The sequence below is a fragment of the Tamandua tetradactyla genome, chromosome 21, assembly GCF_023851605.1.
Source record: "Tamandua tetradactyla isolate mTamTet1 chromosome 21, mTamTet1.pri, whole genome shotgun sequence".
Classification (NCBI taxonomy): domain Eukaryota; kingdom Metazoa; phylum Chordata; class Mammalia; order Pilosa; family Myrmecophagidae; genus Tamandua; species Tamandua tetradactyla.
Genome location: NC_135347.1, coordinates 17,586,824 through 17,604,459, shown reverse-complemented (window position 1 = coordinate 17,604,459; position 17,636 = coordinate 17,586,824). Strand labels below are relative to the sequence as shown.

The following is a 17,636-nucleotide window of genomic DNA, read 5'->3' as shown; positions in this document are numbered from 1 at the left end:
TCTATAGTTTCAATATTTTTTAATTCATGAGACTTATTTTATTTCCTAATATATGGCCTATTCTGGAGAACGATCCATGCATATAAAAAAGAACATGTATTCTGTTGATGATGGCTGAAGTGTTCTACATATATATATATTACGTCTAGTTGATTTAAAGTATCATTGAAGTCTTGTATTTCCTTATTGATCTTTTGTGTAAATATTCTACCCATTATGGAAAATAGTTCATTATGGTCTCCTAGTATTAATGGAGAATCGTTAATTTCTCCTTTCAATTTCAATCAGTATTTGCTTCATATATTTGGGACTCTGCAGTTAGTTGCATATATAATAATCATTGCTAGGTTTTTGTTGAATTGGCCCCTTTATCAATATATAATGACTACCTCTGTCCCCTGTAACTGTTTTTTACTTAATGTTTATTTTATCTAATATTAGTATAGCTACCCCAGCTCTCTTTTGTTTACTACTTGCATGGCATATATTTTTTCATCCTTTCACTTTCAACCTACTTAAGTCTTCGAATTTCAGACAAGTCTCTTGTATACAATATATAATTAGTTTTTAATGCACTCAACCATCTCTTTTGACTGGAGAATTTAATCCATTAACATTTAAAGTCACTATTCATAATGCAGAACTTTCTTTTGCCATTTAACTACTTAGCCTGTGAATGTCTTATACCTTTATTCATCTCTCAATTCTTTAATTAATGCCTACTTGCATATTTATTTCAATTTCTTATATCTTGCAATATTGAGTCTCCTCTCACTTCTATCTACATATATATTTCATACATTTTCCTTCTGGTTACCATGAGGTTAAAATACAGCATCCTAACTATATAACAATCATATCTGATTTGATACCATCTGTATTGGTCCTAAGGAACAGGACCAAAAGGAGATAGCTTTAAATATGAGATTTATAAAACTGTCTCACACAGCCAAGGGGATGCAAGAGTCCAAAATTCACAGGGCAGACTGCAAGGCTGGCAACTCCAATGAAGATCCTCAGTGAATCCAAGGAGAGGACAGCTGACTGAAGAAATGAAAATTCTCTCTTCTCCCTTAAAAGTCTTCAAATGATTGGATTTTCTTATTGTGGAAGACACACCCTTAGTTATCATAGATGTAATCAGCCACAGATACAATCAATGGATAATTTAATAAGTCAGCATTCTGGTTTATCAACCAGCCACAAAATATCCTTGCAGTAATGGTTAGGCCAGTGTTTGCTTGACCAGACAACTAGGCACCATCATCGGGCCAAGTTGACACCTGAACCCAACCATCACACCATTTTGACTTTAGTAGCATATAAATATGTTTTCCCTATACACTTCCATCTCCCCACCTTTATTTGTACCAACCAGGTACGAATTACATCATTGTACACTGTATGTCCAAAACATAGATTTAGCCTTACTTTGTGCATCTGCACTTACTTTGTGCATCTGCACTGTAGGAAATAAGAAGTGGGTTACATACAAAAAAACACACAATAGTACTGGCATGTGTCCTTATCCAAATGGTTACCTTTCCCAGAGGTCTTCATTTCTTTATGCTCTCTGATCAATTGTCTATTGTCCCTTACTTTCAGTGTGAAGAACTCCCTTTAGCATTTGTGTAGGACAGGAACAGTGATGAACTCCATCAGCTTTTGTTTATCTCTTCCTCATTTTTGAAAGTTTTACAGGATATAATAAGTCTTGGTTGATAATTTTTTCTTTAAGCACTTTATTTCAACCCACTGCCTTCTTGCCTCCACGGTTTCCGATGAGAAATCAGAACTTCATCTAACTGAGACTCCTTGTACATAACATGTTGCTTTTCTCTTGCAGCTTTCATAAAGCTCTCCTTGTACTCTGCATTCAGCAGTTTGATTAGTATGTCATGTGGCATATTTCCCTTTAAATTTATCCTATTTGTTGTTCTGTGAGCTTCTTGGTTATGCACATTCATGTTTTTGCTAAATTGTACTTTCTTGTAATCTGTACTTTCTTGGCCTGCCCAGCAAATGCAGACCTTTGACTGTCCTCTACAACTCTGAAGAAGCAATGCCATCTTTGAAAAGCTTCTTCTGTCACCTTTTTCCAGGATGGGTTGGAACAATGGCCACCTTCCAAACCAGAACCCTAGTGATCTAAAGTCACTAATCAAGAGCCAAGGAGCCATGCCCTCCCTGGATCCTGGGAAAGTGGATTCTTATGTCCCTTTCTGACACCAGCAAGACCAATGATGGGCCAGATTCCACTTCTCTCTGCTGTAAGAGCAAGGGATAGGTACCAGCAATAACCCCAAGGGGGTGGGGGGAGAGCAATTGACTTGAATTACCATAATTTACTAACCTCTTCACCTCTTCCTCCCACTCTTCCCTGGATGCTGTACACTGTTCTCCTGGACTCCAGAGTGTCAAATTAGTTGATTCAGACAGTTTCCTGCCTGTTTAATAGTTGTTCTCACAGAGGGGCTGATGCCTGAAGCATCTGTATCTTCCCACAATCTTCCACAAGCAACTTTATCTTCCCACAATCTTCCCACTATGTACTCTTATAAATATTCCTTCATACATTAATCCATCTTCCAAGACCCAAACCAATTCATCTATGTGACATCTTTCCTAGTATGTTTCTTCTAGATCATTTCTGGTCTGCAAAGGCCACAAGGGCGAGGTCCATGCTGTCTCCTTTTCCCCTAACCTAGCAGGATTCTCAGAAGGGGCTCAGGAATTATTAGTGGAAATACTCTCAACTTTAGTTTCCAAAATGATAAGGTGGCCAGGAGCCGCCCCGTGGATGAGCTAAAGAGCGCTAAGGGCCCAAGGTATGCTACACTCTGCACCTGGCGTGTGAACCTGACCACATGGAGTTTCCATCACAGCCCCACGGAACCAATATGATTTAGAGACTGAACAGCTGGCAGGGTGGGGGTGGGGGACATAAAGCAGAACAAATCTTCAGGACTTCCACTTAATCAAGAATCCATGCTATTCCTGCCACTAAAACTCCACACAACCTAGGATAAACCTATGGAACCCCTATTTTATGGGTTCCATCTTTACCTCTTCTGAATGACACTGATTAAAACTTGAATTATGACTAAACTTAACTCTTTTTTTAACAAAGTACAATTTGATAAGAAGAGTATTAGCACATAAACTCACTTGAAATAAAAATTCAAATATTTTTCTCCAGATATTTCTGAGGCAAGAATACTTAAACAGAACTTACACTGGATGGCGTAGGCTCCCAGCTGAGCGGCGGTGTTGATGGGACAGGGCAGCCGTCCCTGAAGGACATCTTGCTTCACCTGCAAGAAAAACTGATATCTAAAAAAGAAATGGAAAAAAGAGATTAATGTTATCTTGTACTATGTACACTTGATATTTCAGACCCTGATGGTACAGGTAACCTCCAAACACCTTTAAGGAAAATACAGCCACTCTCTACTCCTTTATGAAGGGACTGTGAGTGAACAGGAACTACTTAAATATATCTTACAGAGGCAATACAGGGTAGTGGTTCAGACCACTTGAGGCTCGAGGCTGGGCTTGCATCCCAGCTCACTATTCACTAGCTCTGTTTGCTTTGAGCTGATGTTTTCCCTCTCTAACAGCCTGTCTCCTCACCTACAAAATTGGGACAATGGCAGCCTCTAGCTCATAGGGTTAATGTGAAGGTTAAATATAAGGTAAATTTCAATTGCACTGCTACTACCGCCACTACTAATACAGCATGCTCTTGCTTCATGGAACAAATCAAAAGGACCCAATGTACATTATATACGTTACTTGTAGGCTCTAAAATCATATATCTGAGATGAAAAGGTCATTGTGATATAACGCCATCAATCTTTCTACTTATTACGACCCTGTCATTATCTGCAGCTTTTTCCTTTGCCTACAGTAAAGGTGTTTTAATAGTGCCAAGCACTGTTCTAAACATTATAAACATAGTAACTCCTTCTAAGTATTTTTCATATAATAACTTAGGTAAGCCTTAAAAATGAGATCATTACTATTATCATCTCTATTTTGCAGATAAGGAAACTGAAACACAAAGAAACAAAGTAATTTTTCCAATATCTCACACAACTGTCAAAGCCAGAAATGGAATCCAGGCAATCTGACCCTAGATTGTCTCAAACAGGAAGTTTGCAACTTTACTAGCTTTTTTTTATTCTTCAGAATTTTTGCCAACAGATAAGAAAGGCCAGAGGTTATGAACTAAGACAATGAACTGTCCAGACCATCCTTTGCACCATGGCCTGCATACACACATGCACACATGTGAATATACATACATACACACACACACACACACACACACACACACACACACACCACTCACATACTTCAGGCTGTCCTTTTATGATTTCTCTGTCTTTGCAAGATGACTCTTTATGTCACTGGGAGGGACACAGAAACGCAAAAGAAATGAATGTTAAAAACCATAAGCTTCTTTTCTCCAAATGCTCTCAACAAAGCTCCTAGTGAGGACATGCATATGGTTAGAAACTACAATGATTATTTCTAGAAGACTGATACGAACCTTGATTGCAACCATCAGACCAGAAAGAAAACCTGCCCAACGCCCTGTGTTTCCCCAGTCTCCATTACAGTAAATGGTACCACAATCCTCTATACGCCCAAGTCAGAGAAACCTGGGAACGATGCACAACTACCCCTGCCATCCTTTTCACCCAACATTCAACCACAAAATATGCTGTTTCTAAGTCTTAAACCTCCAGAATCCATATACTTCTCTCCATTCCCTAGGCCGTTTATGATTCCTGGATTTCTAAAACTGTTTCTTAACTGGTCTTAACTCATCTTCCAGCTCTCATACTTCTATCCCTTTCAAATAATCTTCCCAAGAGGTAAACAGAATTCTCAAGAGGTAAATAGGATCACCTCACTCCCTTGACGATAATACTTTAAAAGGTTTCCATCTGCCTTCAGGATAAAGTTCAAACTCCTTACAATAATAGCTTATAGGACTTTTGCTTACTCTTTGACTTTTGCCACTGGACATCCCCCTTTCTCCAAACTTGCCCTCACTTTCCTAGCCCTACAACTATCTGCAGATCCCTGAATGTTCATGCCTGATTTTGTACCCCATATTCACTTTGTAATGATCATCAGTGCTCATCTTAGAGATCAGAAAGGCACAACAAAGTGGCATTAGGAGAACTTAAATGCAAAACTCAGAAAATAGACATTTTACTAGAATTACTGCTGCTTACTGGAAACACAGATTCAGATATACCTTCCTTTCTAATGTAAACTTGGAGTTTCTTTCCCTAAAGTGTTTTCTTGCGAAATGAGTCACAGATGCATATTTGTCTTCCTGTACTAAGGCTTTTATAACATGTGGCTGGATACAGTCAAAGCCCTTGCTGAATACAGAAACTGAAGGACCCAGTCCCACAGGAGTTTACGTCAAAGAGAAAAAAGGGAAAGGGAAACAGCAAGAGCTGAAGAAATACAGACTGGGTTGAAACACAGAAAAACAAAGAAACACGGATCATATCCCATTGGTGGCTGGATTCTCACTATATAGGAGACAGCACATAGTAGCTACTAAATAAATATTTGTTGACTTGAAGGATGGATATATGGGTGAACAGACAGACAGATGGATGGAAATAGAGGAAAAAAGTGAATACTCTTTGCTGTCTCTAAGAGATTCATTTAGAAAAAGGAAAAAGGGCATCTGCTCAAACTTTCCTTGGCAGTCTTTTAAAGATACCAGAGACCTTCATGTCACTGCATCAAAAAGCCCACTAAAATCAAAGAAGGCAAGCAAATTATTTTTAACTAAGAATTTGATTAATCTTTATAACAGCAAACATCTTATTAGTTTCACATAAGACAATTTTATGATAAAGTAAAATCATATTTTATATACTAAACAAACATTTTACAGTATCTCAGGGATGATTACAGATTATATATAACTCATTTGTCAATTTTATGGGACTTAGAGTACAAGGCAATATTTTATTTAAATCAGAGATTTAGAGTTGCCAGATCTTTCCTTCTATGTCATTCTGGTTAAAATTATAATTGGATGCTGAGCCACTGGTTATCTCTAGTTATAATTAGGGTGAATCTACAACCCAGGTGTCTGGGACCCTTCCACTTGTGCCTATTATACAGGCATGATTATTAATAGCTGTCCTCATTCTCCAAACAGCCAGACAATAAATTGTATTGTGACCCTTGTTATACTGCACCCTGCCAGGAGAAAAAAAAATGCTGCTTAAAAATGAGCCACTTAACATAGAGGCTTCCTCTACTCATGCAAAGTAGAGGCTTCAGAAAAGCAATTACTGGTTATTGTGTATATACATTAACACACTGGTGTTTAAACTCTGTTTCTGAGCTAGATTATGAGGCCAGAAAGAGAAGCACTAATTCTTGCACGCTATCCATACTTATCGCAACACTACAGCCAGTACAACATGAGCAGGGGGTGTGCAATCCTGGCCCCTCCTGTTTATCTAATGAAAACAGCTGAATTGACAACAAAGATAGACAAATTGCTGAAGATCATTAACAATTTGGCAAATATTGAAGGAAACACGGGTGGGCAAAGGAGAAGATTTATTTAAAGAAGGGGCAGAGAGACTCTCCCTGCTCATTCAGAAGCCCAAAACAGAAGTCTCCAAAGACTCGCCTGCCAAATGCCCCCCAAGAACGCTCCTACCAAAGACACCTGAACTGCACCTTCCAATGACTGGAAACCTGGTTAGGAAACTGAAGACATGGGGACAGGTAGAAGTTTGACTTCTGGTGCCAACTGAATGTGAAATAAAAGAATCCAAGAGGAGAGCATCTACAATACAGAAGGAAACAAGGAGCAGGGCTGTCTACTGCGCCCAACAAAGAGAGAGAACAAACACAGTATTTGATAGGCATCTAATCAGTTTGGTTAAAATTCAAATGTGAGGGACAGAGAGAAATGCTTAAATAACAACACGATACTGAATAACGTGGAAAAAAAGCAGGTATGACTTAGAACAAAGCATAATAGTAGAAGTCTCCAAAAATTCTCAAGAGAAAGAAACAGATTTCTTTTACCTCAGAAATCTAAAAAACAAACAAGTAAAAACATTAAAATTCACCTTACATTTGTACAGCTCTTCAAGGTTCACAAATTCCTTTGTGTCTATAATGGAATGTGACCCTCATCTCAACTCTGAGGTAGATAAGGACCATTATTGCCACTTAACAAAGAAGGAGAAAGGGACACAGGAAGCGAATGCATAACCGAAGGTCGCTCAGCTACTAAAGAAGTTAAAACAGGCACTTCTTCAAAAAGAGAAGAATATGGATTACAAAAATCGCTATAGTACTTGGTGAGCTTGATGTCAATACCCAACAAAATATGAGAAATTATTTTTAGAACAAACTAAAAATTCAAGCACCTGATTTTAAATGCTAAAAAGTGTTCATAATGAACAAATCATTTGGACCTAACATTATTTCTCAAGGCAACTGATAGATTCTCTCTGCAAGAGGAATGAAACCCTATCTGCTTTTGGTCACTACTGAATGAATTTTCTCTGTACTCAGTGCTCTGTCTGGATTATAGCAGAACTCCATATAAGTACTCTATGAATTAGTGAATTCTGCCATTATACACAAATTCAAGAAATGCAGGCTAGAGGGCAGCAGGCAGTTGAAAGATTCATAGTTAAATGAACAACTACACTCATAAAGTTCTGATTAATGGATTGACTTAAACCCAGAAGACCTATATCAGGACTCAAAGTTATCTTTTTCTCTCTTATGCTTTACCAATACCTTGAAAATATAAAATAACAATCATTACTTTCATTTTAGCTAACCCTGTCATTTACTGATCACACACCATTTTTGCATCATAGTACATACTTTGCATTTCTGATCCGATATATTCCATCTGCCATCTTTTTGAAGAAATATTATAATTCCATTTTACAGATAAGAAAATTGAGATATTAAAAGGCCATGCAGGGGGTGAAAGGGCAGTTCAGCGGTAGAATTCTCACCTGCCTTGCACCCGGGTTCAATTCCCAGCCCATGCACTTCCCCGCTGCCACCCCTCCAAAAAAAATTCAACAAATGGTACTGCACTAACGGGATAGTTACATGGAAAAAGAACGAAATGTGAGTCCACCATACAGCATACAAAAAAAAAAGGTCATGCAATCTCAAGATTATACTAGTGAATGAAAGAGCAAGAACACAAATCTTGGTCTGTCTGATTCAAAGCCAGTCTGCTTAACCAACACATATTTTGTTATCAAATTTGCAGGGAATACAGAGCTATACATGACATGTAATACATGGAAGAATATCAGAATATTTTGAATCAAAATTCAAAATAAGTTTAACAGATCTCATGGAGATCTCATGACTTAAAGGGCTGACAGAAAGAAGAGAGATTAGATCCATTTCGTACAGATATAGGAAGAAAACCTAGTATTGATGTTAGAAGTTTCAGGGATTTCTTATTGAATTTCTTATACTTTGCAAGGCAGTAAGCTTTACCACTTAAAACTGTTTAAGAGGCCTGCAGTCATGCAAGGTGAAGGTTAGAATATATGACTTCAGATATTTCTGACTTGATTTATTTGAAAAAACATTTTACAACTCATAATAGATACTCCAAGTTGATTTGTAAATTATATATTTATATAAATATTGTAAAATTTTGTTTTTTCATAATCTGAAATTTAATTTTCTTGTGTATCCCATTCACCTACAGTCTTTTTCTTAAATATAGTGTCCCTCTGGGACACTGCCTCCAGTACCATCAGATTGTATGAGAATATTCACTGTGGAATTATCTATAATATAAAAAATTAAAATGGAAATGAGCTGGGTCTCCACCCACAAAGGCAGAGTTAAATTTAAATAAATTGTGGAATATCATATAGGTATCAACATTTGGTAACCAGAGGTGAAATAATGCCTCATAAAGCACTGGTCTTTTTCCACCTTCTTAATACTATTATTTTTTGGAGCCTTATCCCCATTTAAGATGTAACTCGACTGCACTGCCAGGACAAGGAGAGAAGGAAATAAGTGTTGAGATTTATCAAGCACTTACTACAGGGCAAACATAATTGTAAGAGCTTTATATATATCATTATATTTCATGCTTAGAAAGACCTAACAAGAAAGGTAGATCTCTAATTTTACAACTGTTGAAACTGAGGCACAAAGAGGTTACATACAATTTGAACATCAAGGACTTTCATTGTATTTTAATATAATGTCCCCTTGCAATTCCCTAATGAATTACAGAAATAAATGTATTTTTGTACCACTTGGACTCAGATTTCCCAAGAGCTCAGAACTCAGAAAGCCTTCTAGACTACAAAGCAAAGATTATTCACACAATTTAAACATCACTGCTCTCTTGAACATCTCCCCAATCCAAATGCTCTTTTCCCTACAAAGATGTGCTCTGTGAAAGCCTGAACTGACAATCCTGCTTTCCAAAGCCCTTGCTAACATGACTAGAAGTTGTGGATGCAAATATAAGCATGGTTCTAAAAATAAGGTCTAAATATGGTACTTCAGAGAGGGTAGAACAGGCCCAATTTGCCTTCTCTCTTCTCACTCTTTTGTATGGTGATCTGAATAAAGACCAAAGAAAATCAAAAAGGAAAAATGAAAGGACAGAGTAGTAATAAATCCCTAAGCAGCCTTAATTATTAAAGATAGGTATTTCAGTATTTTGTAATAATGCATTAGGTTTTACTTGAGTCCATCTTTGGGTTCACTGGGAAAAAAATAACCACTCAGAGTTAAGTTAGGGAAAACACTTTTGCTTCTGCCACCACCTGCAGTCAGGTCACTAGTAGAATAAGTTAAATCATACACTACTGTCCACTCTTCATAAACCACTTTCACTTGTTAATATGGACTACTTTGACAATATTATACCAATAACAACAGGAAATTCTGCCTTAACTGGAAATATCTGGTGATACAAGTAAAGTAATACATTATAAAACATAGGTGCTTTTTTCTCTCTTATAAATTCTAAAGCAATAATCCTTTCATTCCCTATAGATATAAATGAGACACCTGGACACCAACATTTAAGCTTCAGCCAATTAAAAAGAAAAGACCAATTTTCCAAATTTATATTTATATAAATAAATACTTATAAAAAGTACCCAAATATTCTTTTAGGCAGTTTAAATGGCCATTCTGATATAAATACAAAAGGCTGAAGACATCTTGAACAATTATGATGCAGAAATATCCCATCACAGCAGATGTAAATATCTACCACGCCACCCAAGCTCATGCCATTTCTCAAAACACATCTGTCATCAGACACGGATCTGTTTATATAATGTTGGTTTAAATTTAACCCTCACAGGAGATGCAAAGCAAAAGACAGGTAGAAACACATTCAGTGTTTGTATCAAATTTTAATTTTTTAAATAAAGTCTTGCTTATGCCACACATGCATCTGGTCATAAGCAATGTCAATACCATACCTGGTTATTTCTTCTTTAAGTTTACATGGATCTTCTGCATAGAATTTAATACCAAAATACAAAGTATATGGAGGTCCAGCTAAAATAAGAAATAGAAATTTATTAAATTTCACATAGATCAAAGTAGTAGTGCAATATTATACAATCATTAAAAATGGCACTCACCAAGGATTTTTAAAGAATCGGGAAGACATAAAATAGAAAAGCAAGCCTCAGGATTGTGTAACAGTAGGACCGCAAGAATATATGCATATATGTATATAAACAAACAGAAAAAAGGCAGGCCAAATATATCAGAATGTTATTGTTTTTATATTTCCCATTTTTTTAAATTGTCTACAACATATATATTTTCATATTGAAGACAGGTTACTGATTATACAAAATAAATATGTTTAAAAGCACTTACCTATCACTTTAACTATAGCAAAATTTCAAAAAAAACATGTCTGCAAAAAGCTGAAAACAAATGCTCATCAGTAGGGGGATCTGCTTATGTAAATTATAGTACATATAAATGATACTATCCAATTGTTTAAAAGGGCAGAAGTATTCTATATGTGCTAATATGGAAAAGTCATTAATCTATAGTTAAGTACAGAAATGCAATCCCTTTTGTGGGAAAAAAAGGTAAAATACATATTAATGCACATACTTTTTTTTTCCTGGGAGAACATACACAAATCTACTAATAGTGGCAAACTTTGAAAAGAATTAGAAACTTTCCATTTTTAAAATATGTTCAAATTTTCTTATCATATATATTTCTTACCATTTTTAAGTAAAAATACAATCATCTTTGAAGCTGTATGATAGGATTAAAGATGAGATTTGTTTCACTCAAACTTTCCTGAATCTAAAAATATTATCACATATTTAAGAATACATTTCTCGTTTTGCTCATTTATCATGCAGTGAGCAATTAGGTCTTGAAACACACGCAAAAAATTCAAAAGCAAAAACTGGAATTGAATGTCCATGAGCAAATATAAAATTTAATCAAACACTTATATTGTACAAAAAGGACACAAATTCCTTGGGTGCCATCCACAAAACACATGCTTTTACTAGAAATATTTCTATTCCAGAGAGTACGCATCTCATCTGTACCATTTCCAAAACTGCATACTTCTGAGCTATATGGTAACCAGATCTAATATACTTTGTTTTAAAATGGGTTTGTTTCCTGGAACACTAATTGATGGTCAACCACGTCTAATTTTTTTTTCAACAAAATCTACTTCACTCAAATAAAAAGACAAAATATGCATCTCAGTAAAAATATTTCCACTTACATGCTGTGAGCCCAAGTCTGACTTTGTAATTGACATAAAGTAACCCCAGTCTTTCTAGTTTCATTTTAACTGAGTAAAGAAAGTCACAAATTTGGAAGTTGAGAAAAGGAAATTAAATAAAACAAGTAATAACATTATTTGCACTTATAATATACAAACTATGTTATCTATTATTACTATAGACATATTAATGTTTGTGAAACCCTCAACGTCTGTTCCTGGCAGGCAGATGACAATCAAAACCGGGGCCCTGTCCGTGTCCCCTCATCTATTCTGTCCTATATAAGGCACTTCCCTAAGCCGGGGCTTTTTTAAAAGCTAAAATTTAAAAGAATCTTTGCTACGATTCTTTACCATTAGAGTTGTTTCTCTCAGTTCAACTTCTACGTTTGCTTAATCACTGTATTCATATAGCTGACAAATACACCTCTATCCCTAAATGTCGAAGTCAGGGAGACCCAGACCATTAAATATTTAGAAGTTGCATGAAGTCCACGGTGGGCTGATCCGTCTGTGTCAATCAAGCTCTGTGTTCTGAACAGATGGGCCTGCCTGTGCCCGCAGGCCACTGGGGCTGGTATTCGGGGGAGGGAAGGAGTGCAGATGTGCTGCCACACTGCACAATGGGAAGACTGCCTGCTCCAGACACCAGAGTTGCCTTTATGTTCTCTGGAACATGACAGATTACAATGGATTGTCCAAGCCTAACCATTTCAAATGTGTTTAATGATGGGCAGTTAAGCAGAAGTTTGAATAATTCACAATTAAAAACAATTGGCTTTGGCTAATTTTCGGTCCAAATCAGCCCTTGCTGCCCACTAACATAAAACGGCTCATGCTCTAAATATAAGACACCATTACGGTTTCACTGCATGTGATAATGTACAAAGGGCTTTATAAACATTTTATTCTCAGCGACAACCTTGATAACATATGCAAGGCGGGTAAAACTCCAAGGAGTTGAACAACTTGCTTAGGATCGCACATATAGGAACCAAGTTTGCTAAGCTTAGAGTACAGTGATTTTTTTTCTATACTCTTCCTTATAACCTCTCAGGGAAATACAAAATTGTAATACCTCCAGAATGAGCAAATACTATCATATGATCAGTGCTTTATGGTAAAATCAAAGGCTAGGGAAATGGAAATACTGGAGTAAGGATACGTCTAGCCAGATACTTATAGCAATAAAATCAGGTGCTGACAAAACAAATTACTAAAGAATTATCTTCTTGAATCCATGTCATTCTGTGCACTCTATCTTTAAGAAACCATTAGGGAGAGTAAAGCTAGCATTGATTGAGTTTAGCAAAAAATACAGGAGCAAGAATCTGGGAATCCCCTGATTTACTTTTTGTGAAGTTTAAATTAGAGGCCTTTAATGAAAATCCCATTAGCTCAGGATAAAGTATGACCTATCAAAGCAAATCCTGGTGAGAGGCAAATGTTCTATTGTTGTTATGGGTATTCTTCCTGATCTAATCTTTTGGAGATATGATAGCCATTTTCCTTCACTAATTATTAAATTATTCTGTGTGAGGAAACAAGTTTTCTTCAGTTACATGATCTTTCTTCAGTTAGAATATAAAAGTTTTATTCTTACTCAGTATTCAAAATCCTAACAATATTCTGATTTTTAGGATACGAAAGCCATTGCATTATAACATGACGTTCAAACAGAATATTCTATTACCATGTAAAGAAAGAGACACTTTAAATGTGCTTAGGAAAACTTTAATGCACCTTAAGCAAAATAATTTATCTATTTTTTTATTACCTAAATAGAATTCCTAAGCTTTTTTTTTTTTTACTTTAAAAAAAACTGTGGGTCTATTTTATTTTATATGCTGTATGGTGGGGGGAGTCACATTTCATTCTTTTTCCATGTGAGTATCCAATTAGTGCAGCGTCATTTGTTGCTTTTTTCTGAGGGTGGTGGGGGGGGTGGAGAAGTGCATATGGCAGGAATTAAACCCAGGTTTCCCACATTAGCAAGAATTCTACCACTACCCTTGTACCCCTCATGGGTTTATTTTTAAATAATTATTACTGTAGGTTTTGTAATTTTCCAACTGGCTTCTTTTAAGTATTTGTGTTAAATGGACAAAATAGACATTTATCATACTTATTTTTATATGTGACTCTTCAGGAAAACTTCAGCTCTCTAGGTCCTAAGTGACGAGACTCTTTACATTGGAAGTCCTACAATTTGTATGAGCTTTTCTCACAGAAATTATTTGCTTCCTTATAATTTCAGTAGGCAACTTGGTGACCTGCAAAGAGCATGGTGCTAGGAGTCAAAAGACTTGGGCTCTGCTACCAACTAGCTATTTCATCTATGGCAGGTCACTAACCCTCACAAATTAGGGTTTACCAAGTAGGTCAAACTTGATTATTCCTAAAGTAAACATTTAGAAGGTTCTCTCTCATTCCACTGTCCACCAGCCCCCATTCTGTAACCTGCCCTCCCACCACATCCAGAAGGCTGCACCCCTAGCAACTATGTTTGTACTTGACCATGAAACAGCCCAAACATGGCTGGGTGGACTGAGGTGCTCAACTCAAGGTGGGCTGGGCTGATTCACCCTCCCTAGCACTTGGAACTGCAATTCAGAGAAAGATGAACTATCAGTCTTCACTAACTAAAATGTAATTGCCTGGAGAGAGGCTGGCAATGCACATACCACTCATTTCCACGTCCCTTGCCTCTACAGTCCTAGAGCCCATATCTGCACACAACTAATAATGGACATTAAATCATTTTATAACCATCCCTTAACAACGTATAAATTAAACACTTACTGTTGATCAATTCTTTGTGTTCAGCAAGGGTTTTTGCAGGATCCAGCCAGTACTGTGTGAGGAAGAAAAAGACAATCATAAAAATTAGCTGTTTTCACTGACCTTTACTTCCAGAATATTAGCAAAGTGTTATTTAAATGACATTGAAATACTTGATAAATAAAACATTTAATTTATCCCATATACACACAAATATACATAAGAGCTTTTTGCTGCTAGACTATTAGAAGAAAAGAAAAATGTTGCCAGTGTTCAGAGAGAAGCAGAGAAGAGAAGCAGTAATGACTGGGTTCTTGGTTGAATTACTGTACTGGTTATGAGGTCAGTAATATTGAGATGCTTATACATGAGCTTCTAACTACTGTAGGTGAGAAAACAATGGCAGCACCCTCCAAGGCTACCTCCAAAGCTCTCATAACCACCACCCCAGAGACACATCTGTCCCTAAAAATACCCTTACACTTCTCCACTTCCAGCCCCATACCCTACAGGGATCACTATTAGACATCAGGGAGAGAGCAAATTACATCAAATCCCCATTAAGGATCTAGGAGAGGCAGCTCAGAGCAGTGTCTGAGGGCCTGAGCGCCACAACAGACACATCTGGATTCAATCCTGGCTCTTCCCTCATTATCACTATGCAACTTTGGGACAAGTTACTCAACATCTCTGAACCTTCCTCAAAGGAATGCTGTAGAGACTAAATAAGTTAATTCACATAAAGCCTTTAAAAATAGTGCCTGGCTCATAGTAAGTACAAGATACATGCTAGTTATGATTATGATCAAGGTGTAAAGGGCATTTTTTTTTTCAGTATGGCGGGGTCACATTTCATTATTTTTCCATGTAGTCCTGTTATTACAGCAACACTTGTTGAAGCTTTGTTTGTTTGTTTTTTGCTTGGTGTTTGGGAAGTGCATGGACCAGAAGGGCATTATTCTTAATACCTGCCTTTAGTCAGTCTAAGATACTTGCTTATTTAAATTATCACTAAGGAACAGAATTTCAGGATGTGATGGGGAGAGTTTTTCGGCTCAGGAGAGAGAACTTCCTTTAATTCCCAGACTTATGGAATAAAATATTTGAAGAAAGAAGAAACAAGCCTCAGCTTCCTCTCTCCAACTGGGGGAAGAATAGGGAGAAGCAAACACAACACAGAAAGGTCACCTGGGGTTCCCACAGAAGCACACAGGTGAAGGGACTGAGGGGTCCCTAAAGGGCAGGAGATGGTTCTTTAACTGTTCTAGTCAAGTGGTGGAGACCCCAAGGGCCAAGCTAACCAGTTTCCATGTTTTCACTGTTCCCCAATAAGGCAGGGGCAATATCCACCTTGAGCCATCCCATTCCCAGCACTTTTGTATCTGCCCTGATGGAAACATTCGCACATCCCCTACCCCTTTCGTCCCCTAGAAATCAGGCCCTGAGAGGATCCAAGCGGTCTGGTTACCTGGCATCCTGGGTCAAGAATCATGGAGTCACAAAAGAATCTAAGAAATGTTCCTGCCCAGTTCCCCTATCCCTTCCTCCCAGTCCAGGGCAGAAATGCTTGCTCTGCTATTAACAGTAACATTAATTATAAATAGTAATTATAATCTTTAATACAATTTCTCACCTTTTATTCCTAATTACATACAATAACAATTATTCATACTAAATGTGTGTCATTCTTTTAAGATCTTATTACAATAGCAAACTCTATTCATGTTTAATAGCGTGAAATAATAGTCTTCATTATTTGCGATTCATATAGCAGGTCCAATTTTTATCTTTTTTATAAAATAAAGTAACCAACATATATAAGCATAGCACCTTAACACAAGCAATGTTCATTATTCTGGTATTTATCATTTCCATTTTTTAAAGTCTAGAATTACTTTCAAAACAGAAAAGGTATTTGAAGAAGAGTTTATAAGCAATGAAATGCTTTTAGGAACCCATGGTATTTAAAGATGTGACTGTGGCATTAAAATAATGGTTCATAGGGAAACTCTGGCCCATGCAAGTGGAATAAAACCAATCCAAATGTTAAACTGTGTGCTGGGCACAGAACAAACCCAACCTCTATGTATATAACGCTATGGATTCTTCCCATAAAATGGAAGCATTTTGTGGTGGAATATTTCTTGTCATTAATGTTAAATAAAAAGGTTTGACTATCCCTGGATTTTTCAAAGAGGAGGAAACCAAGGAAAACAAACATAAATACCCATTAACACGAGCCTTCATATTCTACAACTGCTGTAACAAATTATCACAGATTTAGGAGCTTAAAACAACATCCACTTATTATCTCACAGTTCGGCAGGTCAGAAGTCCAGGTTGTTTTGACTGGTTTCTCCACTCTGGGTTTTTCCAAAGCTACAATCTAGATGCTCGCCTGCCGAGGTTCTATCAGCAGACTTTTAAAAGAATCCACTTCCACCCACATTTAACTTACTGGCAGAATCTAGTTCCTTGCAGCTATAGGAATTCGGTACACATTTCTTTGGTGGCTATCAGTCAGGGGCTACCCTTAGTTTGTCATTGCAAATGTACCTTACATCTTGGAACCAGCAACAGCACATCATGTTTGGAACCTCTCTGGCATTCTCTTCTGCCTCCTCTCCTATTACAATCTCTCTGACTCAAGCCAGAGAAAGTTCACTGCTTTTAAGGGTTCATAAGATTAGGCTGAAACCTAATTTACTGCTTTTAAGGGCTCAAATGATTAGGCTGAAATGCTCCAGATAAATCAGGATAATCTCTCTATTTTAAGACCTATAACCTTCATTACACCTGCAAAGTCCTCTTTGCCATGTAATATGTAACACAATGACAGATTGCAGGGAATAGGATGTGGACATCCTTGGGGGGTCATTATTCTGCCTATCATGGTACTCTATATGTACCCAGCAGTGTCCATTACTTTTTTTTGTCCATTACTTTTTTTTGTCCATTACTTTTTATCCATGGTTTAATAATGCCACAATAGCAAACTATCATCATATTCCCATGACCTACATCTCCAGCCAATCTTTTCACAAGT

The 17,636-nt window shown here is 36.9% G+C and overlaps 1 protein-coding gene across 5 annotated transcripts in view; it reads right to left on the bottom strand.

The window, feature by feature from the left end:
- Window positions 1-17,636, bottom strand: part of EPB41L4A (erythrocyte membrane protein band 4.1 like 4A) — a 322,974-nt gene that overhangs the window by 124,516 nt on the left and 180,822 nt on the right. For all 5 annotated transcript variants that reach the window (XM_077138974.1, XM_077138978.1, XM_077138975.1 and 2 more), the window contains 3 exons: window positions 14,612-14,663; window positions 10,515-10,593; window positions 3,236-3,333 (listed from right to left, as the gene is read on the bottom strand). In XM_077138974.1, the coding sequence (XP_076995089.1) occupies window positions 3,236-3,333; window positions 10,515-10,593; window positions 14,612-14,663 (229 nt within the window). The remainder of the gene's footprint in view (window positions 1-3,235; window positions 3,334-10,514; window positions 10,594-14,611; window positions 14,664-17,636) is intronic.